The sequence below is a fragment of the Hylobates moloch genome, unplaced genomic scaffold (assembly GCF_009828535.3).
Source record: "Hylobates moloch isolate HMO894 unplaced genomic scaffold, HMol_V3 SCAFFOLD_17, whole genome shotgun sequence".
Lineage (NCBI taxonomy): Eukaryota > Metazoa > Chordata > Mammalia > Primates > Hylobatidae > Hylobates > Hylobates moloch.
Window position 1 is genome coordinate 83782719 of NW_026652292.1, and position 27898 is coordinate 83810616.

Consider the following 27898-nt stretch of genomic DNA (forward strand, 5'->3'; position numbering starts at 1 on the left):
TTACCAGATAGTACATTGTTACCATCTTTAATGTACACCCTTGAGTAAGGTGGGATAGGTGAAAGTTGGTGGCATAATAAAATACTTCATTCACGGCACAAAAATTTTAACACAATAACAATTTTTATTTCAAAAATTAAGTTCACATATGATCTTAAGATAATTTTTAAATTTACTGCATTTTATTACATTTATTACATACATGTACAGTTGGCAAAACAATTTACTACTAAAATTTAGATTCTCTCTCAGTATAACGCAAAGTATTACTCTGAACACCTACTTCAGGCATCACTCAATAAGTCAACCACTAAAAGCCTCTCTGCTCAGATTTTCCTGATGCATCTTTCATTTCTCTTTTATGTAGAAGTGTATGAATAATGCCCACCTAATGCAAAGGAATTTCTCATATCTCTGATGCAGCAACAATAAATCACATGCTTTCACATAAATGAGAATGTTGAAATAGTATAATTTTAGAGTTGAATTATTTGCTTTTCAAAAAAATTTTTACTTTTTTCAAGTGAAAAAAATATACTTTGAATATATCTCTTCAAAAACCTACTTTTCAACTTATATACAAAGAACTTTTCTAACAGGTTCAACTTTTGTTATACTTAATACTCTGATTTTAAAGTCTGAAGTGTTAGTTCCTTAGTTCTTTCTACTGTAAATCCTCTGATGTTTACATAGTCTTAATTTTAGCCTAAATATTTCTTCACATTTACTGCATCTACAAATTATATTCTAGTAAAAACTCTGGTGTTTCTTTTTTTGAGAGAGTTTCATTCTTGTTACCCAGGCTGGAGTGCGATGGCACGATCTCAGCTCACTGCAACCTCCACCTCCTGGGTTCAAGCCATTCTCCTGTCTCAGCCTCCTGAGTAGCTGGGATTACAGCCATGCACCACCATGTCCTGCTAATTTTTGTATTTTTAGTAGAGACGGGGTTTCTCCATATTGGTCAGGCTGTCCTCGAACTCCCGACCTCAGGTGATCCACCCTCCTTGACTTCCCAAAGTGTTGGGATTACAAGTGTGAGCCACTGCGCCTGGCCTCTGGTGTTTCTTAACCTGCAGTTTCTGGACAGAGGTTTTTCCACATTTATTACATTTGTAGGATTTCTCTCCAATATAAATTCTCTGATGTTGAACAAAGTTTAAGCAACTGCTTCAGAGTTTTCCTCTAGTACAAAATGTATATAGTAAGTTCTGGGATACAAGTACAGATACTAGAGCCCTCTTTATCTTTGTATTCTGTCTTAAGACTACTCTTCTTCACTTTAATGGCCTATATTTTCTAAAAGGTCTTTCAACAGAAATTACATTTATAATGCTTTTATTAACTATAAATTTCAAGTAGACATTAATAGCTTTTGTATATTTTTATATTTGTACAAGTATTCTCACATATAAATACTATCATGTGCAAAAATACTAAGCATTGGTTACAAGTTTTGCCACATTTTTTGTATTTCCAGGTGTTTTCTTCAGTAGGAATTACATACACTAAGAAGTGACTAGAATTGGAAGTCTTTGCCACATTTTCAATTTTAATTTGGCTTCTCATCAATATAATTACTCTTATGTCTACAACAGATTGAGGTGTGGTTAAAAGCTTTCTCACATTTTTCACATTTGTAGAGTTTCTCTCCATTATGAATTATCTTATGATTAGAAAGGATCAAGGAGCATTTAAAGACTGCCACATTCTTCACCTTCGTAAGACATTCCCTGGTATGAGTTCTCTTATGTTTAAGAATGCTGGAGTATGACTTAAAGGCTTTGCCACATTCTTTACACTTGTATGGTTTTATCTCCAGTATGAATTTTCTTATGTGTATAAAGAGTTGCAGACTGTCTAAAGGTTTTGCCACATTCTCCACACGTGTAGGGTTTCTCTCCAGTATGAATTTTCTTATGTGCATAAAGATTTGCAGACTGTCTAAAGGTTTTGCCACATTCTCCACATGTGTAGGGTTTCTCTCCAGTATGAATTCTCCTATGTACATAAAGGTTTCCAGACTGTCTAAAGGCTTTGCCACATTCTTCACATGTGTAGGGTTTCTCTCCAGTATGAATTCTCCTATGTTTAGTAAGGGTTGTGGAACTAGTAAACGCTTTACCACATTCTAAACATTTAAAGGGTTTCTCGCCTGTATGAATCCTCTTATGTTTAGCAAAGCTTGAGGATGAGGTAATGACTTTGCCACATTCCTTACATTTGTAGGGTTTCTTTCCAGTATGAATTTTCTCATGTCTATTCAGGTGTGAGGACTGTTTAAACACTTTCCCACATTCTTTACATGTGTAGAGTTTATCTCCAGTATGAATTTTCTTATATTCATTCAGGTTTGTGGACCATCCAAAGGCTCTGCCATGATCTTCACATTTGTAGGGTTTCTCTCTGGTGTGAACTCTCCTATGTGTAGTAAGGTTTCTTGACCTAATAAAGGCTTTGCCATACTCTTCACATTTGTAAGGTTTCTCTCCAGTATGAATTTTCTTGTGTTGATTCAGGTCTGTGTACCGTCCAAAGGCTTTGCCACAGTCTTCACATTTGTAAGGTTTCTCTCCAGTATGAATTCTCCTATGTACATAAAGGTTTGCGGACTGTCTAAAGGTTTTACCACATTCTTCACATGTGTAGGGTTTCTCTCCAGTATGAATTCTCCTATGTACATAAAGGATTGCGGACTGTCTAAAGGCTTTGCCACATACTTCACATGTGTAGGGTTTCTCTCCAGTATGAATTCTCCTATGTTTAGTAAGGGTTGTGGAACTAGTAAATGCTTTACCACATTCTAAACATTCAAAGGGTTTCTCGCCAGTATGAATCCTCTTATGTTTAGCAAAGCTTGAGGATGAGGTAATGACTTTGCCACATTGCTTACATTTGTAGGGTTTCTTTCCAGTATGAATTTTCTCATGTTTATTCAGGTGTGAGGAATGTATAAAGGCTTTCCCACATTCTTCACATTTGTAGGGTTTATCTCCAGTATGAATTTTCTTATATTCATTCAGGTTTGTGGACCATCCAAAGGCTCTGTCACGATCTTCACCTGTGTAGGGTTTCTCTCTGGTGTGAACTCTCTTATGTGCAGTAAGGTTTTTTGAACTATTAAAGGCTTTGCCACACTCTTCACATTTGTAAGGTTTCTCTCCAGTATGAAATTTCTTGTGTTGATTCAGGGCCGTGTACCGTCCAAAGGCTTTGCCACAGTCTTCGCATTTGTAAGGTTTCTCTCCAGTATGAATTCTCCTATGTACGTAAAGGTTTGCGGACTGTCTAAAGGTTTTACCACATTCTTCACATGTGTAGGGTTTCTCTCCAGTATGAATTCTCCTATGTACATAAAGGTTTGCAGACTGTCTAAAGGCTTTGCCACATACTTCACATGTGTAGGGTTTCTCTCCAGTATGAATTCTCCTATGTTTAGTAAGGGTTGTGGAAATATTAAAGGCTTTACCACATTCTAAACATTTAAAGGGTTTCTCGCCTGTATGAATCCTCTTATGTTTAGCAAAGCTTGAGGATGAGGTAATGACTTTGCCACATTCCTTACATTTGTACGGCTTCTCTCTAGTATGAATTTTCTCATGTTTATTCAGGTGTGAGGAATGTATAAAGGCTTTCCCACATTCTTCACATTTGTAGGGTTTATCATCTCCAGTATGAATTTTCTTATATTCATTTAGGTTTGTGGACCATCCAAAGGCTCTGTCACGATCTTCACCTGTGTAGGATTTCTCTCTGGTGTGAATTCTCTTATGTGCAGTAAGGTTTGTTGACCTATTAAAGGCTTTGCCACACTCTTCACATTTGTAACGTTTCTCTCCAGTATGAATTTTTTTGTGTTGATTCAGGTCTGTGTACCATCCAAAGTCTTTGCCACGTTCTTCACAAGTGTAGGGTTTCTCTCCAGCATGAATTCCTTTATGTTGAGTTAGGTCTGAGAACTTCTGAAATGACTTGCCACATTCGTTACATTTAAAGTGGTTCTCTCCAGTATGTCTTGTCTTATATTTGTTTGAATTTGCAAATTTACTAAAAACTGTGACATGTGCATTACACTGAAATATTTTGCTCTGAGTATTTGACAAGCATTGATTAATTCCACTATAAACTCCTTTCTGCACTTTACACACACTCATACTTTTACAGTCTTTCCTTAATTGTAAATTATCATGCCCATATTTCTCATATCTTCTCAGTATAAGTTTGTGGAATGAATCTTCTATCCCCTGCACTGGCAAAAAGTCTTGGGTGAAATGAGAACACATAGCTGAAAGAAATAAAAATAACAAATTATCCCAGTTACTAGATTCATATGCATATACTTTACAAATCATAAAATTATACAAAGTACACTAGTAAGATCGCATAACAAAATACCACAAGTCATAACTTCTTCACATATACATGTAACAAACATATAGTGATCAAAATGCCTTTGTGTGAAATCTATAAATGAGTTAATTGTATGCAATCCCTCAGGTAAGCACAATGCCAAGAGCCACATAGAACAGGAATGAATGTTTGTTACATTTACCCACCAACAGCTCTTCCTCCTCCCCAATATAGCACTGTGCCATTAGGAGTAAAGTATCAACTCCTGGCTTCTTCCTTTAAAAAAAAAAAATACTGATACACATATCCTTACTTCTGGCTTTTGAGTGTCTTTACAAAACCTGGTTTCTGTCTCCAATACCACACAGAGTGCTGACAGAAATGGTGATATACTTTGGGAGGACAGATTGGGTCTGCTGAAACCAAATGTAAATGTTTCAGGAGCAGACTGCAGTGCTAAATACAGACAACAGGTAGAACAAGTGATTAGAGACTGTTAAGAAGAAACATGAGAGACCACGGTGAAACCCCGCCTCTACTAAAAAATACAAAAAATTAGCCGGGCGTGGTGGTGGGCGCCTGTAGTCCCAGCTACTTGGAGAGGCTGAGGCAGGAGAATGGCGTGAACCCGGGAGGCGGAGCTTGCAGTGAGCCGAGATTGCGCCACTGCACTCCAGCCTGGGCCTGGGTGACAGAGCGAGACTCCATCTCAAAAAAAAAAAAAAAAAGAAACATGAACAAACCCTTTTAACTGAAAAATAAACACAAAATTCCAGAGGACACATCCTTATAACATGTATGAGAGGTTACCATAATCTCTATCAAGGACAATTGGTTTCAGACTATGTCAGGAAAAAGCTACATTGTAAAGATTGTGACAAATAGCTTTTTGTTAACGTTCAAATAACAACCAAACATTACAATGTATACAAAATATTAGGACAACATGGTCCAACAATTTAAAAATTTTCAGAAAAGGGACCAGGCATGGTGGCTCACACCAGTAATGCCAGCACTTTGGGAGGCTGAGGTCGGTTGATCATGAGGTGAGGAGATAGACACCACCTTGGCTAACATGGTGAAACACCGTCCCTACTAAAAATACAAAAAAAACTAGCCAGACGTGGTGATGGTGCCTGTAGTCCTAGCTATGCAGGAGGCTGAGACAGGAGAATGGCATAAACACAGGAGGCAAAGCTTGCAGTGAGCTGAGATCACGCCACTGCGCTCCAGCCTGGGAGACAGGGCGAGACTCTGACACACACACACACACACACACACACACACACACACACACACACACAAATTATCACAAAAGGCCAGGCATGGTGGCTCATGGCTGTAACCCCAGCACTTTGGGAGGCCGAGGCGGGCAGATCATGAGGTCAGGAGATCAAAAACATCCTGGCCCAAATGGTGAAAACTCTGTCTCTACTAAAACTACAAAAATTAGCTGGGCAAGGTGGCACATGCCTGTAGTCCCAGCTACTCGGAAGGCTGAGGCAGGAGAATTGCTTGAACCAGGGAGGTGGAGGTTGCAGTGAGCCAAGATCACACCATTGCACTCCAGCCTGGGTGACAGAATGAGACTCCATCTCAAAAAAAAAAAAAAATCCAGAACAAAAATTAAAAATGAAGACGTACAAAGTTTTAAAATTTGACCTGAATAAAACTCAATGAGCTAAATGGTAACAAAACTAAATTAAAATATATACATATAAAAATGAAAACAAACATTAAAAATATAAAAAACATGGAGGTGAAGAATACAAAAATAATGCCTGAGAAATTTTCAAAAGTAAAAAAAGAATGTGGTCAGGCATGGTGGCTCATGCCTGTAATCCCAGCACTTTGAGAGGCCGAGGCTGGTGGATCACGAGGTCAGGAGAGTGAGACCATACTGGCTAACACGATGAAACCGTCTCTACTAAAAATACAAAAAAAATTAGCTGGGCTTGGTGGTGGGCACCTGTAGTCCCAGCTATGCGGGAGGCTGAGGCAGGAGAATGGTGTGAACCTGTGAGGCAGAGCTTGCAGTGAGCCAAGATTGTGCCACTGCATTCCAGCCTGGGCAACAGAGCAAGACTTTCATTTAAAAAAAAAAAAAAAATGAAGGAGCTCAACAAACTTCAACTAGGATACACAAAGAGATTTATAACAAAGCACATAATAAGCAAAGTTTTAAAAGTCAAAGGCAAAAATGGAATCTTAGAAGCAGCAAACAATATTAAACTCTTATTTTAAATATATTTAAATATAAATGTGTCACTTATAAGTGTGCTCTTATAAGATAACAAGTGAATCTGTCAACATTGTTTCAGACAAGAGAAAGTTGTGATATAGTTAACGTGCTGAAGGAAAAATAGCTTCTAAGTGGGAATAATATAACCAGTAAAACAGTCCTAAAAATGAAGAAAAAGTAAAGACCTTTCAAGATAACCAAATGCTGAAAAGTATATTAGAACAACACCTGCCTTATAAAAAAAAATGCGGAACTATCTTCCATTGAAAATAACAGGATGCAAGAAAAAAAATGATTATATGAAAACACATAACTTTCTGAAAAACATGCACATACACAAATATAAAGTTCTGTATCATTATAATAGTGCAAAAAAGTTTTTTCTCTAAAATTTAAAAGATAAAAGCATAAAAATGATTATAAACTGTTCATCATAATCTGGTAATAAATATACAACATAAAAAATATGATTAGTGACATCAATAACAACATTGAGGGCAGATGTAATGAGGAAGAATTTTCAAATGCAACTCAAGTTACATTTTTGAGAGTTTAAAATATATTATTTTGGCTGGGCCCGGTGGCTCATGGCTGTGATCCCAGCACTTTGAGCGGCTGAGGCAGGTGGTCACGAGGTCAGGCGATCGAGATCATCCTGGCCAATATGGTGAAACCCCGTCTCTACTAAAAATACAAAAATTAGCTGGGCGTGGTGGCGTGTGCCTGTAGTCCCAGCTACTCAGGAGGCTGAGGCAGGAGAATCGCTTCAACCCAAGAGGCAGACGTTGCAGTAAGCTGAGATCGTGCCATTGCACTCCAGCCTGGGTGACACAGTGAGACTCCCTCTCAAAAAAAAAAAAAAAAATTATCTTTAAGAAATTTTTCAGAATTCCCAAGATACCACAAAGGTATAGATACACAAAAGTATAAGAAGTCCTATCAACACAAAAATTTAAAAGACAAACAGGAAGAGAGAAAAAGAAAATAAGGGACAGAAATAAAAAAATCCAGTAAAACAATTTATAAAACAGGTAAGCCTTTCTATTTCAGCAAATTATTCAATTATTTATGAAGTAAACTAACCATTCAAAATACATGTACCAAATAAAGGGACTGATTGCAAAAATTAAAAAACAAGATCCAACTTGTTTTTCTACAAGTCACTTGAGGTCTAATGATTAAAGGAGACTGAAAAAGGCAAGATGAAAGAAGACATTTCATGGAAATAACCAATTAAAAGGAGAACAGGTCCAAGTTATATAACGCAAAGTACATTTTAAGTCAAAAACTCTATTTCATAAAATATACTTTAAAAGCTCATAAGGGGCAAAGGAAGACATTAAACAATAATAAACAGGTTCATTTACTTAGAACCCATGACAAATGTGTATATACATATATTAATGTGTGTGCGTGTATCTTACACTAGGGTTCAAAATATACAAAGCAAATACTGACAGAATTAAAGCAAGATATAGGGAGCAATGTAATTGTAGTAGGATATTTCAATACCCCAATTTCTATAATGAATAATGAAACAAGACAGAATATTCATAAGGGAATAGAAGACTTGAAAGCAGTATAAAACAATTTTGCCTAAAAAGAAGATGTCTAAATTCCTTAATGCAATCTCCAGATTAAATGCAATCCCTGTCAAATTTCTAATTAAATTCTTCCAGAAAAAGAAACAGCAACCCCCAAATTTTATGGAATTTCAAGAAACAATGAAGCACTCAACAATCTTCAAGAAGAGTAACAATGTCAGAAACACTACAGTTCCTGATTTCAAAAAACATACAAAGCTAAAGAATTAAAACAATTTGGTATGAGTATGAAGGTGAACACCTAAATCAATAAAATCTGGCAAAAATATGAACTCTCACACATATGGTCACATGAAGAGTAATTTGGACACTCACAATTATTGTAGCATTGTTATTGAAAACAAATAAATGAAAGTAATGAAAATTTCTCTCACCAAATCAATGGATAAATATAATTTGAAATATTAAAATAATGAAACATTGGCCAATTAGCCAGGCATGGTGGCTCACGCCTGTAATCCCAGCAGTTTGGGAGGCCAAGACAGATGGATCACTTGAGGTCAGGCATTCGAAATCAGCTTGACCAATGTGGTGAAACCCTGTCTCTACTAAAAATACAAAAATTAGCTGGGCGTGGTGGTACACACCTGTAATTCCAGCTACTTGGGTGGCTGAGGCACAAGAATTGCTTGACCCTGGGAGGTGGAGGTTGCAGTGAGCTGGGATTGTGCCACTGCACTTACATTCTGACTGGGTTACAGAGCAAGACTCTGTCTCAAAAAAAAAAAATCCTTTAAAAAAAATAATGAAACATCGCTGTTTATAAAAAGCAAAAGTATCCTAATATGTATAATAAAGATAAATGTTGATGGCACTGTGTAACACAAAGTAAGTCAGCCATGAAGAGACAAAAATTGCATGAGTCAACTTACATGAGATACATAAAGCAGTCTGACTCTAAAATAGAAAACAGAATTGTTTTTGTAAAAGGCCAGAAAACAGAAAAAGTAGGTAGCCTTGCAAGATAAACATATTCCAGAGATAGAGTGCATAACAATATCGATATAATATGACTAAGGTAAATACTTAGAAGTATTTATGGCACATGTATACCTATGTAACAAAATCTGGATGTTCTGCACATGTACCCCAGAACTTAAATTATGATAACAAACTTTGGAAAAAAACAGTATTTAAGATTGTAAAGTTTTGGCTGGATGCGGTGTAATCTCAGCATTTTGGGAGGCCGAGGCGGGCAGATCATGAGGTCAGGAAATCAAGACCAGCCTGGCCAATATGGTGAAACCCCGTCTCTACAAAAAATACAAAAATTAGTTGGGCATGGTGGTGTGTGCCTGTAATCCCAGCTACTCAGGAGGCTGAGGCAGAAGAATCGCTTGAACCTGGGAGGCAGAGGTTGCAGTGAACTGACATCGCACCACTGCACTCCAGCCTGGGTGACAGAGACTCCATGTCAAAAAAAAAAAAAGATTGTAAAGTTTATGTGTTTTTGACAATTAAAAATAGTATCTAAAATTTGAGATACAGACATATGACAGTTTTTGAACTTATCTTCAAGTCGCAAAAGTGTTTCCCCCCCACACAAATATAGATTTACAAATAAATAGAGAGTAATATTAGGAGGATTTCAATGACTATTCAAAACCACCATTGAACACACACAAACAGAACAAGTAAACAACTCATAAACAATACAAAACCAATATGCATACAGATAAACATAGACTCATATTGGAAACAGACATATCAGTGATCCATATGTGACTTGTGCTCCAGTCTTCAGTCTTACAGCGTACACAGTTGAATGCTGTCATACACAATTATAATATAAAATAAAAACATCTTTGTCTTGTTCCAGATCTTAAAAAAAAAGATTTCTGCTCTTTCCTATCCAGTATGATATCAGCTATTAATCTGTCATATAGGGTCTTTACTGTATTGAGGTACATATGATCTATACCTAATTCATCGAGTTTCTTAAATCACACAGGCATGTTCGATTTTGCCAATGTTGCTTCTGCATCCACCTGGCCACCAGTTGGCCAGGTTCAGTGGCTGACGCCTGTAATCCTAGCACTTTGGGAGGCTGAGGCAGGAGGATTACCTGAGGTCTGGAGTTCAAGACCAGCCTGGTCAACATGGCGAAACCCTGTCTCTCCTAAAAATACAAAAATTAACCGGGTGCAGTCCAGCTACTCCCAGCTACTCAGGAGGCTGAGGCAGGAGAATTGCTTGAACCTAGGAGGCAGAGGTTGTGGTGAGCCAAGATCACACCAGTGCACTCCAATCTGGGCGACAAAGCAGGACTCCATCCCAAATTAAATAAATAAAATAAAATATGTCTAGCAGCAAACCAAATTGAAAAGGTGAACACTCTTTACACTGATAATTATAAAACATTGATAATGCTGGGTGTGGTGGCTCACGCCTGTAATCCTAGCACTTTGGTAGGCCAAGGTGGGCAGATCACGAGGTCAGTAGTTCGAGAGCAGCCTGACCAACATGGTGAAACCCCATCACTACTAAAAATACAAAAATTAGCGGGGCGTGGTGGCAAACGCCTGTCATCCCAGCTACTCAGGAGGTTGAGACAGAAGAATCATTTGAACCCAGGAGGCAGAGGTTGTGGTGCACTGATATTGTGCCATTGCACTCCAGCCTGGCCAACAGGGTAAGACTTCGTCTCAAAAAACAAACAACAACAAAATTGATAAAAAACTGAAAAAGACATAAAAATTGAAAGATATTTTTCCTCATGAATTGAAAAAACATTATGAAAGTGGCCATACTACCCAAGGTGATCTACAGATTCAATGCCATTTCTATCAAAATACCAAAGACTTTTTTCACAGAAATGGAATAAACAAGCTTAAAATTAACCAGAACCAACCAAAGACCCCCAAATAGCAAAGGTAATCCTGGGTAAAAAGAATCAAGCTGGAGGCATTACACCACCTGACTCCGAAATACACTATAAAGCTATAATAAGCAAAACAACATGATACTGGCATAAAAACAGACAGATCAAACTATCCAATGAGCCCAGTAATAAATTCATGAACCTAGAGGCAAGTGATTTTCAACAAAGATGTCAAGAACACACATTTGGAAAAAGACAGTCTTTTCAATAATTGGTGCTAGGAAAATTGATTATCTACATGATAATCAAAAAATGAAACTAGGCCCCTACCTCTTATGGTATAAAAAACTCAATCGCACATAAAGATTTAAATGTGAAACCCAAACCTATAAGGCTATTTGGGTAAATATAGAGGAATGCTTTACCACATATTACAGAGCAAAGAATTTTTAAGTAAGACCTCAAAAGCACAGGCAAAAGAAGTAACATTATGCAAATGGGATTACAACAAACTAAAAACGTTTTGCACAGCAAAGAAAACATTAACAAAGTGAAGAGATAATCTACAGAATGAAAGAAAATATTTGTGAAATATACACAACAAAAGATAAACTTATAGAATATTTAACAAACTTAACAACAAAAATAACACACAATTTAAAAATAGAGCAGAGACCTCCCATTCCAGGATGGCTGAATAGGAACGGCTCTGGTTTGCAGCTCCCAGCGTGATTGACGTAGAAGACGGGTGATTTCTTTTCTTTTTTTTTTTTTTGAGACAGAGTCTCACTGTCGCCCAGGCTGGAGTGCAGTGGCGTGATCTCGGCTCACTGCAACCTCCACCTCCTGGGTTTACGCCATTCTCCTGCCTCAGCCTCTCCCAGTAGCTGGGACTACAGGAGCACGCCACCACGCCCGGCTAATTTTTTTTGTATTTTTAGTAGAGACGGGGTTTCACCGTGTTAACCAGGATGATCTCGATCTCCTGACCTCATGATCCGCCCACCTTAGCCTCCCAAAGTGCTGGGATTACAAGCGTGAGCCACCACACCTGCCTGAAGACCGGTGATTTCTGCATTTCCACCTGAGGTACCTGGTTCATCTCATTGGGACTGGTTGGACAGTGGGTGCAGTGCAGCCCACTGACGGCAAGCCGAAACAGGGTGGGGCATCACCTCACCTGGGAAGCACAAGGGGTTGGGGGATTTCCCTCTCCTAGCCAAGGGAAGCTGTGACAGACTGTATCTGGAAAATCGGGATCTCCTGCCCAAATACTGTGTTTTTCCAGTGGTCTTAGCAAAGGGCACACCAGGAGATGATATCCCACGCCCGGCTTGCCAGGTCCCATACCCACAGAGCCTTGCTCACTGCTAGCGCAGCAGTCTGAGATTGACCTGAGAGGCAGCAGCCTGGCAGGGGGAGGAGCATCCACTATTGCTGAGGCTTGAGTAAGTAAACAAAGCAGCCAGGGAAGCTCAAACTGGGCAAAGTGCACTGCAGCTCAACAAGGCCAGTTGCCTCTGTAGATTCCACCTCTAGGGGGAGGGCATAGCTGAACAAAAGGCAGCAGAAACTTCTGCAGATTTAATCGTCCCTGTATGACGGCTCTGAAGAGAACCGTGGTTCTCCCAGCATGGTGTTTGAGATCTGAGAATGGGCAGACTGCCTCCTCAAGTGGGTCCCTGACCCCTATGTAGCCTAACTGGGAGACACCTCCCAGTAGGAGTCGACTGACACCTCATACAGGCGAGTGCCCCTCTGGGACAAAGCTTCCAGAGGAAGGATCAGGCAGCAATATTTGCTGTTCTGCAGTCTCTGCTGGTGATACCCAGGCAAAGAGAGTGTGAAGTGGACTCTAGAAAGACTAATAAAGAATAATAAAGAAGAAAAGAGAGAAGAATCAAATAGATGCAACAAGAAATGATAAAGGGGATATAACCATCGATCCCACAGAAATACAAACTACCATCAGAGAATATTATAAACACCTCTATGCAAATAAAGTAGAAAATCTAGAAGAAATGGATAAATTCCTGGACACATACACCCTCCCAAGGCTAAACCAGGAAGAAACAGAATCTCTGAATAGACCAATAACAGGCTCTGAAATTGAGGCAATAATTAATAGCCTATCAACCAAAAAAAGTCTAGGATCAGACGAATTCACAGCCAAATTCTACCAGAGGTACAAAGAGGAGCTGGTACCATTCCTTCTGAAACTATTCCAATCAATAGAAATAGAGGGACTCCTCCCTAACTCATTTTATGAGGCCAGCATCATTCTGATACCAAAGCCTTGCAGAGACACAACAAAAAAAGAGAATTTTAGACCAATATCCCTGAGGAACATCGATGTGAAAATCCTCAATAAAATACTGGCAAACCAAATCCAGCAGCACATCAAAAAGCTCATCTACCACAATCAACTCGGCTTTATCCCAGGGATGCAAGGCTGGTTCAACATACACAAATCAATAAATGTAATCCATCACATAAACAGAACCATCAACAAAAACCACGATTGTCTCAACAGATGCAGAAAAGGCCTTCGGCAAAATTCGACAGCCCTTCATGCTAAAAACTCTCAATAAACTAGACACTCATGGAACGTATCTCAAAATAATAAGAGCTATTTATGACAAACCCACAGCCAATATCATACTAAATGGGCAAAAACTGGAAGCATACTCCCCCTTTTTTTTTTTGGAGACAGAGTCTCACTCTGTTGCACAGGCTGGAGTACAGTGGAACGGTCTTGGCTCACTGCAAGCTCCGCCTCCTGGGTTCATGCCATCCTCCTGTCTCAGCCTCCCGAGTAGCTGTGACTCCAGGTGCCCACCACTACACCCGGCTAATTGTTTCCATTTTTTTAGTACAGACGAGGTTTCACGGTGTTAGCCAGGATGGTCTCCATCTTCTGAACTTGTGATCTGCCCGCCTTGGCCTCCCAAAGTGCTAGGATTATAGGCATGAGCCACTGCACCCGGGCAGGAAGCATTCCCTTTGAAAACTGGGACAAGACGGGGATGACTTCTCTCACCACTCCTATTCAACATAGTGTTGGAAGTTCTGGCCAGGGCAATCAGGCAGGAGAAAGAAATAAAGGGTATTCAATTAGGAAAAGAGGAAGTCAAATTGTCCCTGTTTACAGATGACCTGATTGTATATTTAGAAAACCCCATCGTCTCAGCCCAAAATCTCCTTAAGCTGATAAGCAACTTCAGCAAAGTCTCAGGATACAAAATCAATGTGCAAAAATCACAAGCATTCCTATACGCCAATAACAGAGAGCCAAATCATGAGTGAACTCCCATTCACAATTGCTTCAAAGACAATAAAATACATAGGAATCCAACTTACAACGGATGTAAAGGACCTCTTCAAGGAGAACTACAAACCACTGCTCAATGAAATAAAAGAGGACACAAACAAATGGAACAACATTCCATGCTCATGGATAGTAAGAATCAATATTGTGAAAATGGCCATACTGCCCAAGGTAATTTATAGATTCAATGCCATCCTCATCAAGCTACCAATGACTTTCTTCACAGAATTGGAAAAAACTACTTTAAAGTTCATATGGAACCAAAAAAGAGCCTGCATTGCCAAGACAATCCTAAGCCAAAAGAACAAAGCTGGAGGCATCACGCTACCTGACTTCAAACCATGCTACAAGGCTACAGTAACCAAAACAGCATGGTACTGGTACCAAAACAGAGATATAGACCAATGGAACAGAACAGAGCCATCAGAAATAATACCACACATCTACAAGCATCTGATCTTTGACAAACGTGACAAAAACAAGAAATGGAGGAAGGAGTCCCTATTTAATAAATGGTGCTGGGAAACCTGGCTAGCCCTATGTAGAAAGCTGAAACTGGATCCCTTCCTTATGCCATATACTAAAGTTAATTCAAGATGGATTAAAGACTTAAATGTTAGACCTATAACCATAAAAACCCTAGAAGAAAACCTAGGCAATACCATTTAGGACATAGGCATGGGCAAGTACTTCATGACTAAAACACCAAAAGCAATGGCAAGAAAAGCCAAAATTGACAAATGGAATCTAATTAAACTAAAGAGCTTCTGCACAGCAAAAGAAACTACCATCAGAGTGAACAGGCAACCTACAGAATGGGAGAAAATTTTTACAATCTACCCATCTGACAAAGGGCTAATATCCAGAATCTACAATGAACTCAAACAAATTTACAAGAAGAAATCAAACAACCCTATCAAAAAGTGGGCAAAGGATATGAACAGACAGTTCTCAAAAGAAGACATTTAGGCAGCCAACAGACACATGAAAAAATGCTCATCATCACTGGCCATCAGAGAAATGCAAATCAAAACCACAATGAGATGCCATCTCACACCAGTTAGAATGGCAATCATCAAAAAGTCAGGAAACCACAGGTGCTGGAGAGGATGTGGAGAAATAGGAACACTTTTACACTGTTGGTGGGACTGTAAACTAGTTCAACCATTGTGGAAGTTGGTGTGGCGATTCCTCAAGGATCTAGAACTAGAAATACCATTTGAGCCACCCATCCTATTAATGGGTATATACCCAAAGGACCATAAATCATGCTGCTATAAAGACACACGCACATGTATGTTTACTGCAGCACTATTCACAATAGCAAAGACTTGGAACCAACGCAAATGTCCATCAATGATAGACTGGATCAAGAAAACGTGGCACATATACACCATGGAATACTATGCAGCCATAAAAAAGGATGAGTTCATGTCCTTTGTAGGGACATGGATGAAGATGGAAACCATCATTCTGAGCAAACTATCACAAAGACAGAAAACCAAACATCGCACGTTCTCACTCATAGGTGGGAATTCACCAATGAGAACACTCAAACACAGGGTGGGGAACATCACACACCGGGGCCTATCGTGGGGTGGGGGAGGGGGGAGGGATAGCATTAGGAAATATACCTAATGTAAATGACAAGTTAATGGGTGCAGCACACCAACATGGCACATGTATACATATGTAACAAACCTGCACATTGTACACATGTACCCTAGAACTTAAAAAACAAAAACAGAAAGATATTCTGACACATCTTACAAAAACAAAGCCTGAGATCATTGTGTTAAAAAAATAGTTAAACAGACATTATATCACTATAACCACTATATAATTATAGTGATACGAATATAAAAATCAGCCAAAAGTATAGAAACAGTAAGTAAAATGGTGTTTCCAAGAGCTGAAGAGAGGAAAAGGGCAGTTTATTTATTATTACATTTTACTTTTGTAAGATAAAATTAATGTAAAGATCCATTGCAAAATAATGTAAATGTACTTAACTCCACTAGACTGTACACTTGAAAATGTTTAAAATGGCAATTTTATGTTTTTCATCACAATTAAATATTTACATCTACCTAAAACGGTTACATTTTTCAAAAATCACCTTGAAATAACAAGTGTTTCTCTCACAGAATAACATATAATCAAACAATAAATAGATGGTAAATGTACAGTTTCTTTGACTGCTCATCTACACAAGGAAATACTGATGACTACCCAAGAAAATGAATAATTTATAAACAAAGTAGGGCAATATTTATACAGGCAAATACCATACAGATAACTTTTATAGGCAATAGAAAATTCGCATTTATATATATTTTTAAATTTGCCCAAAGTGATTTTTGCAGGCAAATACCACATAGATAACTTTTATAGGCAACAGAAATGTCACATATATATGTTTTTTTTTAACTTGCTCCAATGATTTTTATTAGAATTAAACAATACATGGTCATAAAAGGTACAAAGTTGAAAATTACCATACAAATATGAAGATTAAAAACACACAAAAAAGTAAATGATCAAGGAGAACCTACATGAAAAGAGACTCCCCAGTAAAATACAGTTGAAAATAAGAGAAAATTCTGACCTATAAAATATTGAATATAATACAGACGTATCATAAAAACAATCCTTTAAATAACTAGTTTTCAACTGTGACTTATGAAGAGCTGGCATTTTGAATCTTTGACATGCCATGTGCCGCAGTAAAAGCAAATGCATTTCAATAATTAATAAAATGCTCTAATGAGAATGAAGCATTGCAATACGTTTACTTATTACACAATGTGTAAATCTGAGTATTTTATTTCAGAAATTCTGAATCTGTAATCAGATAAATTTGACATAGAACATATCGGAACATATGACATAGCAAGATGGCAGAATAGGAGGCTCTCTACCCACACTTTCTACGGTAACAAAAATGCAGCAGTTAAGCCCTGACAAAACAACCTTTATGGCAACTTTGGAACCCATGTGTAAGACTGCGAACCAAAAACTGAGGAGGGCTGTATTGAGAGGGTGTGCCCTTGCTTGAGTGGCATGCTTGCCCACAATACAGAATGAAATGTAATTAATTCTCATTGTAAACACAGCTCTAGATCATTTGGTTTTGTTTATGCCACTAGCACCATCTGCCAAGACACTTAGGAGGATTCATAATGTCCTGTGTCTCAGGTGAAAGGGCTTTAGATGTTGGTTCTGTCTGTGATCTCTGAATTACCCCAAAATCCACCCCTTGCACATGTCAGTCATGATGTGGAGGAAATCTACTCACACAGGGACCCACAGACAGAAACATCCATCTGTGCCCCTGGATGTAGGCTTGCCAATATTTATTTGATGGTGGATCTTGACGTGGCACTACAACTTGGCTCAAGTCCATGCAACCAAAATCCAGGAGGAGTTTTTCCTAACCTGTGATCTGCCCAAAAGCACAGCCATATGTGCCCCTGTAGGCATGCTGACTTTATTCCCACTGTGAATTGTGAAGCAGTCCTATAACCAAGCTCCAGTCCCTGGCAGCTAGAGGCTGGGAGAAGTCCTGTCCACCTAGAAATCTGGAGGGAGAAATGTCATGAACCCAGAAACAAACCTGAAGACTTTCGTCTCAGCTGTGTATCCTGAAGCAGCCCTATGAATCAGTTTCACACCCTCTCAGCTGTGATCAAGGCTCAGTAAATGCTCATCTAGAAACCTGTCCAATGACTAGGTTAGAGCATTTCCAAACATCTCACAAGAGCCAAACAGCAGGAGCCACACCTACTCATGTTTATTGTATCAGCATCTCCATTTGCAGATATTAACTGAGTTTTTTTTTCAGCACCAGTCTTATTGATCAAGATCTTAAAGAAAGTTCAGTCTCCACAGAAAATGGAATCCTCAACTGTCTGATGCTTAAATAACAGATCTGCCAAGCATTAACTTCACTGTAGACCCAGTAGTAGTTATGTGACCAGGATCCAATAAAATAAAATGCAAAAGTACACAGATTACTAGTTTTTTTTGCAACAATGCATGAACAAAATGAGTTATAAAAAAGAAAGAGAGCCGGGCACAATGGCTCACGCCTGTAATCCCAACACTTTGGGAGGCTGAGGTGGGCGGATCACTTGAGGTCAGGAGTTCGAGACCAGCCTGGCCAACATGGTGAAACCCCATCTCTACTAAAAATATAAAAATTAGCCAGGTGTGGTGGTGTGTGATATCCTCTGAGAGGGTGTAATTGTTATTGTCATGGGGCTGTTTCTACATATTGTCAAGTAAAATAAATTTCGATGTAGGTAAGAAGTGAGTTTATTCTAAGGAGTATTGCAATGAGGATATCACAAAAATTTTTCAAAAACTTTTCTTTTTTTGGAGACAGAGTTTCACTCTTGTTGCCCAGGCTGGAGTGCAATGGCAAAATCTTGGCAAACTGCAAACTCCATCTCCTGGGTTCAAGCAATTCTCCTGCCTCAGCCTCCCAAGTAGCTGGGATTACAGGAATGCACCACCACACCCAGCTAATTTTCTATTTTTAGTAGAGACGGGCTTTCTCCATGTTGGTCAGGCTAGTCTCGTACTCCCAATCTCAGATATCTGAGCTCATCAGCTATCATTAGTGTTAGTGTAATTTATGTGTGGCCCAAGACACTTCTTCTTCCAATGTGGCCCAGGGAAGCCAAAATGTTGGAAACCCATGCGTTAAACTATATTATAATTTCAAAATTTGCACATATACAGTTTAAATTACAAATGAGTTTATACTAAAACAGTAACATTTTGAAGTAAAATAACATCACATTTTTTTCATATTTAGGAAATGCATATTGTTCTGATAAAACTACTGAGTAAGAATTTTTGTAGAATTACATTTGCAACCTCCATAGGATTAAAAAACACTAAGTAGAAAAGACACAACATCTGTCCCTGGTGTTCCTGGGATTTCTGAACCAAATCCCAGTATGTCCACTACTCACGTTACACATTTTAGACATAATACAAAAAGAATATTTGAAAAAAATACTTTGACATAGAGCTCCTCAATAACACAAATATTCGTGTCTCCAAAAGCAATGGAACAGCAGTCACATCATGCAGCCCCTTATAAGCAATAAGGTGGACATTAGCTCTCCCTGTAAACTTAAAGGGAGATCACTAAAGAAAAAAGAAAATTCTTAGATTTAACAGCATGGGACAGAAGATGCCCCTATTTGTGAACAGGAGAAAAAATGCAGCTTTTTCAGAAATTATTTTCATTGGAGCAGAGCTTCTCAAACTACCTGGTTTATTTTTTATTTTTTTAATTTTTGAGACAGAGTCTAGCTCTGTCACCAGGCTGGAGTGCAGTGGCATGATCTCGGCTCACCGCAACCTCTGCCTCCTGGGTTCAAGTGATTCTCCTGCTTCAGCCTCCCGAATAGCTGGGACTCCAGGTGCGCACCACCATGCCCAGCTAATTTTTGTATTTTTAGTAGAGACGGGGTTTCACCATGTTGGCCAGGATGATCTCGATCTCTTGACCTCGTGATCCACCTGCCTCAGCCTCCCAAAGTCCTTGGATTACAGGCGTGAGCCACTGCACCCGGCCCCAAACCACATTTTAAGGCCTGGCTTCCTTCTTGACCTTTGGACCCCTCGCCTGTGTCCTCTCCTCCATTCACTGTCACCTACCTGGGGGTCTGGCTACGATCTTATGTATCTTCACATTGTAGGGCTCTTTTCTTTGCTCCAGACAGGTGACTAGGTCTGGGTTAGAGATAGCAACACCTGTTTTATTTGAAAAAAATAATAACATGACTATTGATGGGGATTCTCCAATTACCAACCTAGTACTATGCTAAGCAGAATAGAGAGATATTATGGAAGATTCTAGAAAATTAATCCAAAAATTGTTTCCTGACAGAATCTTTAGAATATCTAAGTATTTTAAATCTGCGGGTTCTAAGTTCCACTACTGAGTACTACTGAATAAAAAATAAGTGGTGCAAATTGGATTTTAAGATGTGGAAACAATATTTTATGTCATTGAATTTCTAGAATTACCACTAACCTAGAGTGAAGGACTCAAATTAGCTCAAGAAAAGAGAAGGTTTATGTAAAAACATAAAAGTTCCCAGGAGAAATTCTTCAAAGGAATAAAATAAAGCTCTGAGAAGAATTAGGAATTATGTATTGAAGTTATCCTCACCCAGGGAGACCAGGTTCCTGTAGTTCTCCAACATCACATCTCTATACAAATTCTGCTGGGCAGGGTCCAGGCATTTCCACTCTTCTGGAGAGAATTCTATGGCCACATCCCTGAATGTTAAGAGTTCCTGAAAATACAAATGTATCAAGGGACAAAGTTCTTAATTTGACTACAGGTGAAATGAGTTAAGAGAGCTAGTTCTGACATGTGACTGACTGGGATTATCTGATAAAATAACTTTCAACACAGTAATGTTCTCTAAAGTATTCTATAGCTCTGCGGAAAAAGGCAGGCATTCCAACAGTTTCTGTTCCTGCAATAAAAATAATGGGCTACACTGACCTGTCCCTACCAAAACCAAGCAGAGTATACCCTGTGACCTCCTGGAACAAAGGGTGAACTCACCTTTCAGTAAAGTATCTGGAAGCCCTCATGCTTGACCCTGGCCTCACTGTAGAATCATGCAAGGAACTGATTTTAAAAAATAAGGACTTTTTTAATCATGCAAGGAACTTCTTAAATACTTTTTTAATCATGCAAGGAACTGATTTTAAAAAATAAGGTCTCAGCCTTGGATCAGGAGATAACTGAAGTAGATCCTGATACTAAGGAAATGCTGAAGCTTTTGGACTTCGGCAGTCTGTGCAACCTTCAGGTCACTCAGCCTACAGTTGGGATGAATTTCAAAACGCCTCGGGGACCTGTTTGAATTTTTTCTGTAGTGCTGTATTATTCTCAATAAATCTGGGACAACAACAACCACAAAAATAATAAGGACTTTTCACCCAGAACAACAGACAAGATCTGTGGGGAGGGCACAGCTGATGGTTTCTCTTCAAACTGTCCATGTGGATCCTACTGGAAGACTGGACTGAGAGTCACTTAGCTAAGCACTGCCTCTCAAGCTTCATTGTACATACACATTATTTGATATTCTAGGCCTCACCGTAAGTAACAAAATTCTGCAGGTTTGAAAAGGGTCCATGAATTAGCTTTTTACAGCAAGTCTCCTGTTAATGCTGATGCTCCTCCCTCTAGACCCATTATAGTACCACCCAGAGAAAGCAGACACAGCACACAGAGTCCCTTACCCCAACACTGTTATCACAACACAAATACTTTTCATCCTAAAACCACCAATCATCATCTTGAAACATGGCATTCTCTGCAGACCCCATAAGGTTACAGAAGTTGGAGAAGGTGGCAATGTCTGAGTAAGTCTGTATCTGAAAAACAACATGTGCATCTGCATTAAAATGCCATCTTTATGGGGCATGTAATATGTGCTCAGATTTATGTCACAGAGCACTGTGATGGGAAGCTCATGTTATGTGTGTTAATTCTCATAACATCCTGGGAGGTAGACACTAGGTGTCCCATACTTCCCAGATTTAAATGCAGGGCCCAGAATTTCCATTTCCTTTCTGTTCCGCCTGACTTTTTAAAAAAATGTATAGAATAATAGCTAAATAGTTGGGAGAGAGCCAAAGAAAGTGTTAGGTACAATTCAGAGGAATTTTTTTATTTTTGTGTTTGTATTTACTTTGAGACTTGTAAGAAAAAGCCACTGAAACTGCAGGGATAGAGAACAGGTTGCTGGGTGGGATGTCTCTAGAAACATTAGTTTTAATTTTATAGAAAAGATTTAAGGCCCCAAAGTATACAGCTTTTCCCTATTTATCGGCTTTTGGGTTTCAGAAAATTGTGGGCACCAGCTCTGGAGAGGAGATTGGAGTAGCCACCCCAAACTCTGATCTCCTCTACTAATCAGTTCTGTGAGAGATTTCAGTGTTGGCTCAGACCTGGACAAGGATCAGAAGAGGGTGGATCTGGGCAGGGATGGGACAGAAAGTGGGCCCTAGGCTTCTGCTCTCTATGTCACTAAGTACTTTTGGTTTTGTCTTTTCTAAGCCTGCCCAAGAGAAACTTGATTCCCAGAATTTGTGAAATTTTAATCTATTTTAGCCACTTCTCTGTCTTTTGTATAACATACAGTAACAAGGAATTTAACCAAAACCCTTATGTTTCTCTAGAACAATTATATTAGAAGCTAAATATTTATTCTTAGCAAGGTAAACACAATACAAATAGTAACACATAATGGCATCAAAACTCACAAAACAGGCTGGGCACGGTAGCTCATGCCTGTAATCCCAGCACTTTGGGAGGCTGAGGCAGGTGGATCACAAGGTCAGGAGTTTAAGACCAGCCTGGTCAATATGGTGAAACCCCGTCTCTACTGAAGATAAAAAAAAAATTAGCCGACATGGTGGAGGGCGCCTGTAGTCCCAGCTGCTCAGGAGGCTGAGGCAAGAGAATTGCTTGAACCGAAAAGGTGGAGGTTGCAGTGAGCCGGGATAGCACCACTGCACTCCAGCCTGGGTGACAGAGCGAGACTGTCTAAAAAAAAAAAAAAAACTCAGAAAACAATAAAAGAGAAGTAGCCCAAATGAAGCTTAGGTCTCTGTACAGTTTCTCTCTTTGTACTCAACACATGATGCTGAATTCAACCATTTATTCATGCACTCTAGGCTGCAAGTTTGTTGATGGTAGCGACCATGACTGCTTCATATCTTTTTCTAATGAACATATGAAATAGAAGCAATTAGTTTATTGATCAGTTTGAGTCTTCAGATCTCCTCATTTTTCACCAATACCAGAAAACTGAAGCAACTCTTATCTGGATACAAACCAAGGAGATTCTTTCTGTGAGGGGAGGAACAAACCCCAGATGAATCATTTCTCCTTCTCTAAAATGGAAGCAGAATTAGACCTCGGGGTCAGACCGACCCCAGTCTGCACAGGACATCCTCAAACGTCTCAAATACTCACAGATGCTGGTGAGAGTGTCCCCAGCGACCCTGGGCTGATGCTGCCCCTATAGTGATCCAGGCAGGAGAGACAGGCTGACTTTGTGGAGTGCAAACAGAAAATGGAACAGCCCTGGTGGAGCTGCATTTCCTGGATCCAGATGTGAAAGTCCTGTCCCTGATCAGCTAACTCTGAGGCAAGGGGAAGGACAAAAGTACTCTACTCCAGTAACACAGTTTACAGGGAGGCATAGTTGTGACTATGGCTCTGGAGATTTTGTGGCCCTGAGCTCCTACTGCTAAAGTGATTGTTTACACTTACAGATTCTGCCACAGAATTCTGTTCACACCAGAAGCCTCGCACACAGCTATACCAGGTTAACTGGACAAGATCTGGAAAACTCAAAGGGCTCCACTCTGAAAGTGGGGCTTATGATGTCTATGTTGACCTCTCGTGATGCAGAAAATGCCTTCTGTGGCTGGGCGCAGTGGCTCACGCCTGTAATTCCAGCACTTTGGGAGGCCAAGGTGGGCAGATCACGAGGTCAGGAGATCGAGACCATCCTGGCTAACACGGTGAAACCCCATCGCTACTAAAAATACAAAAAAAAATTAGCCGGGCACGGTGGTGGGCGCCTGTAGTCCCAGCTACTTCGGAGGCTGAGGCAGGAGAATGGTGTGAACCCGGGAGGCGGAGCTTGCAGTGAGCCAAGATTGCGCCACTGCACTCCAGCCTGGGCGACAGAGCCAGACTCTGACTCAAAAAAAAAAAAAAAAAAAAAAATGCCTTCTGTGAGTTTTCTGTATGTCTTTTGCCCAAAGTCTGGCCCAGTCTTGGGAATCCTAGGCTAGGCCAGCTTTTATGTGCAGATTATAGGTGGGATTAATGTATCTCAGTATTCTTAGGGGTTACAGCAAGCAGAGTAAAACCAGAGGAGAGATCCCCTCATGGAGGCTCCTTCAACACATTCTAAAGAATATTTTGGCCGGGTGCAGTGGCTCACGTCTATAATCCCAGGACTATAGGGGCCGAGGTGGGCAGATCACAAGGTCAGGAGTTCGAGACCAGCCTGGCCAACATGGTGAAACCCCGTCTCTACTACAAAATATAAAAAATCAGCCAGGCATGGTGGCATGGGCCTGTAATCCCAGCTACTCGGGAGGCAGGAGAATTGCTTGAACCTGGGAGGCAGAGGTTGCAGTGAGCTGAGTGCTGCACCACTCCAGCCTGGTGACAGAGTGAGATTCTGTCTCAAAAAAAAAAAAAATTTTTTTTTTGACCTAAAAGGAAAAAGCTGAGGTAAACATAATATAAGAAGAGAGTTTATTTGGGCCAAAGCTTGAAGATTGCAACCCTGGACTATAAAGCTGCCCTGAATATACACTCCAATTAGAAGCAGTCACACGTATATTTTTAAAGGCAAAAAGAAAGGCAGAAGGAACTGATAGAAAGCTGTCAGAAATTCTTATTGGTTTATAGAAGTAACATTGGTTAGTGATTGGCTATATACATTGTTAAGCTATAAGGTGTGGGTTATAGTGTCCAGTATGGCATTATTAGGTTAATTTATATCCACTTGTGGCAATAGCAAACAACTTCAAAAGACAAACAGTTCAAAGAGGGGAACAGTAGGACTGTGGTCTCATTTTAACATATCACTTGGTCTCATAATTAAAAGAACTTGTATTTCTCAAACAAAAGTTCTGTTCTTCTCTCAAATCCCAGGACATAAACTCAGAATTTGGAACTGCACATTTAAGACTTGAAGGGCTGGTAAGCACATTTGTGGGCATTTGGGCAAGGGGAGAAGGGAGAGAATTGAAGTTCTCAGGTTTAATCAATGCACATGTGTGAACCTGGCTGGATTTATGGGCCCCATGATTTCTGAATCAGTGTCAGATCTGAAGATCACTGGTGCACTGAAAGAGGTGGAAAAACTGATCGCTATCCTAAAAAGTCATTTTTGTAGAAATCTAGTCAAACTGCTATAGAAGGTATTGTAGATCCCAAATAGAGAGATCATTTTGTTTGCAGCTTTGGGGAGCACTTTGCTGCACTTTGTGCACTTTGCTGCACAACTGTGGGTTGTGACTGGAATCCTAAGAAGGTTCTTCTCTAAAATGAAGCCTGGTGGGCACTTTGTGTATAACATCTGGTAATTCTTGACAGCGTGTGGAAAATATAACAGCAAAATCATCTACAATCCTAAAATACTGTCCAAAATAATAGAACAGCAAGAAAATGTGTTGTTAGAGAATTAAACAAAATGTGATGTGCATTACAGGCAATCTACTAAGAGACTGCCAAAACAAAGAAAGTCACCATAATTAGCTCTCATGTAGAAGACTTGTCAGTAGCATGTATCATACACAGTTTATTACACTTTCACCTAGTAATTTGGGAGGTCATCTGGGTTTTCTAATTGGTAATATTCAAAGGGGAAATAAACTTCCCACAGCTTCAGGACAGGAGGTAGATTCGATATGTGAAGGCAGGTACCTGCTGAAGGCAGCCTCCTACTCTCCTACAGAAATTGCGGAATAGGTTGTATATTCTTGCCATTCACATTTCAAAGCAATAGTTTCCATGTCCTAAAGACAATTTTGAGTCAAAAAAGACAAATCACCTAGTTAACAGATTAAAATGAGTTATATATATTTCAAAGAAGCAGAGAAAATATTTAAATATAAAAGTTTTCAAACTAAATGCTTTAAGGGAGAAGAGCAAAAATTCTTCCCTCATTCTAAAGAGAAAGCATTAAGCCTCTTCTGATTTGTATTTGGTCCTACAGGTCTAAAGGCATGTTCTTGAACTCACTAACGTCTGAATTCTTGTAGCACATGAGGATGCACTTGGGCAAACTGTGTGCACAGGAAAGAAGATATGTGGGGAAGAAAAGAGCTGAAGAAAGGTGCTATCAAGAGCCTTGGGTGGGGGCAAGGCAGGATTGACGAAAGGACTGGTTTGTGCTACAAGTTCAGGCCCAGGCAGGGCTAAGCTCTGGCAGAGGAGATTAGGATCAGGTGGTCCAGAAGCCTGGGTGGGTGAAGAAAACAGATTCCTGCTACAGATCTGGGGTTAAAATGAACCAGGAGTCTTCTGGGCACTGTGTGTATTCTTGGGAGAAAAAGCTAGGAGCAAAGCTGCCATGGCCACAATTCCTGAGGGTAGAACCCTGTCCTGGGACAAGTGTGGCCGTGCGAATGCCCAGTGGGCGAGCTCAGGAGTGGGTTAGCATTGGGTGGGGGCTGGCAGCAGGGTGCGGGGAAGGGATGTTTCTCAGAACTCCTTTCCTCCAAGTTCTCAGTCCCCTCTCTCCCTGGGATGAGACCTGGAGGAACAGGACAGTGCGCAGCAGGACAGCGCATGTGCAGAACCCGGCTGGTCTCCCGCGGACACCGGCGACTCCCTCCAGCCCAGGCTCAGCCATGTCCTTCTTCTGACAGGAAACGTGAGGCGTTTGCTGAACACTAGTCAATGCTCCAACCCCAACGGGCTGTCCAGCAACTCACTAACGACACCACCCAGAGTCAGCGCAGACCCCACAAGCTCAGCGCTCTTCCCGCAGCTGCCCCCCTGCAGACGCCAGTCCCTGCCTCTGGACACCCATCTTCATTTTTGAACACCTGTCTCCAAAGCAGGGGCCCACACCTTCCTCAAGTTCAACACTATGGCAGAACTACTCACAGAACTCAGCGAAGCGCTGTGCGCACCCACACTAGCGTATTCTAAAAGATGCCACTCAGGAACAGCCACGCGGAGGAGGCGCACAGGGCAAGGGGACTGGTGGGCAAGTTGGAGCGGGCGGGTGATTTGCTTCGCTTCCTCACACACCTCACAAAAGCCTTCAAGACCCGCCGGCAGCCCCCAAACCACGAGCCACGGCCGGCGCTGTCCCATTAATGAGTCCCTGTCTGCTCACATGAACTCTCTGTTTTGATGGCGCCTCGATCTCATTCCGAACAGGGTAAAGTAGGGACGGGATCCCCAGATCGCAGCTTCTCCCACAGCTCCTCCCACGCCGGCATCTCGCACGCCACGCAGGCGGCTTCCGGATAAGCTACTCCTCACCCCACAGCCTGGGGAAGGTGCGAGGCTGTGGGCGCAGAGCTGCACAAGGAAGCCTGCAGGCTGGGCCAGAGCCGCTGTGCGGGGACCGACAGGAGCCCAGGTCCCTCACCGGAGGGGACTGAGGCCCGAAGGCTGAGCAGCGTCAGCGGGGACTCGGTTCCCAGACTCGGTCCCGCCGCCGCCATTTCCCGCCAGCTCCGATGAGACCTCCTCAGCCTTGGGACGCCCTGCCCCGCACACTCACCATTTCCCCACTTCTGGGGTATTCGGGAGTCTTAGCTACGAATCATCCAATACCCGCAGGTCACAGAGCAACGGAGGCTGAGTCTGTGGCCGAATCACCAAGGCCTCCCAGAACTGAGGACGCAGAAAGATGAAGCCCCTAACCCGCTGCCTGGCAGTAGCCAGACGCAAAGACCGCGCCACATCCCGGAAGCCACCGCCCCCTCTCTGGCTGCGTGCCTGATTGGGCAGTTTT

The 27898-nt window shown here is 40.7% G+C and overlaps 2 protein-coding genes across 4 annotated transcripts in view; one reads left to right on the forward strand and one right to left on the reverse strand.

Annotated features, from left to right (window-relative positions):
• ZNF721 (zinc finger protein 721) lies at nt 1-27811 on the reverse strand. Of its 3 annotated transcripts, XM_032135823.2 has the most exons (4): nt 27665-27811; nt 20539-20665; nt 20022-20117; nt 1-4285 (listed from the first exon to the last, which is right to left on the reverse strand). In XM_032135823.2, exons 1-4 carry the CDS (start codon nt 27665-27667, stop codon nt 1797-1799), a joined length of 2715 nt encoding a protein of 904 aa, XP_031991714.1. In that variant the 5' UTR covers nt 27668-27811; the 3' UTR covers nt 1-1796. The 3 variants fall into 3 exon arrangements, with proteins under 3 accessions (XP_031991714.1, XP_031991716.1, XP_058286233.1); XM_032135825.2 differs by lacking the exon at nt 20022-20117; XM_058430250.1 differs by lacking the exons at nt 20022-20117; nt 20539-20665.
• Nucleotides 27794-27898, forward strand: part of LOC131381648 (collagen alpha-1(I) chain-like) — a 29920-nt gene continuing 29815 nt past the window's right edge. The window contains exon 1 of the mRNA XM_058430113.1: nt 27794-27878. Within this exon, the coding sequence (XP_058286096.1) occupies nt 27794-27878 (85 nt within the window). The remainder of the gene's footprint in view (nt 27879-27898) is intronic.

Coding starts and splice junctions, on each gene's coding strand:
- ZNF721 (XM_032135823.2), bottom strand. Junction 20,118..20,538: donor CAGGAACCTGGTCTCCCTGG/GTGAGGATAACT, acceptor CAAATAAAACAG/GTGTTGCTATCTCTAACCCA. Junction 4,286..20,021: donor GATCGTAGCCAGACCCCCAG/GTAGGTGACAGT, acceptor TATTTCTTTCAG/CTATGTGTTCTCATTTCACC.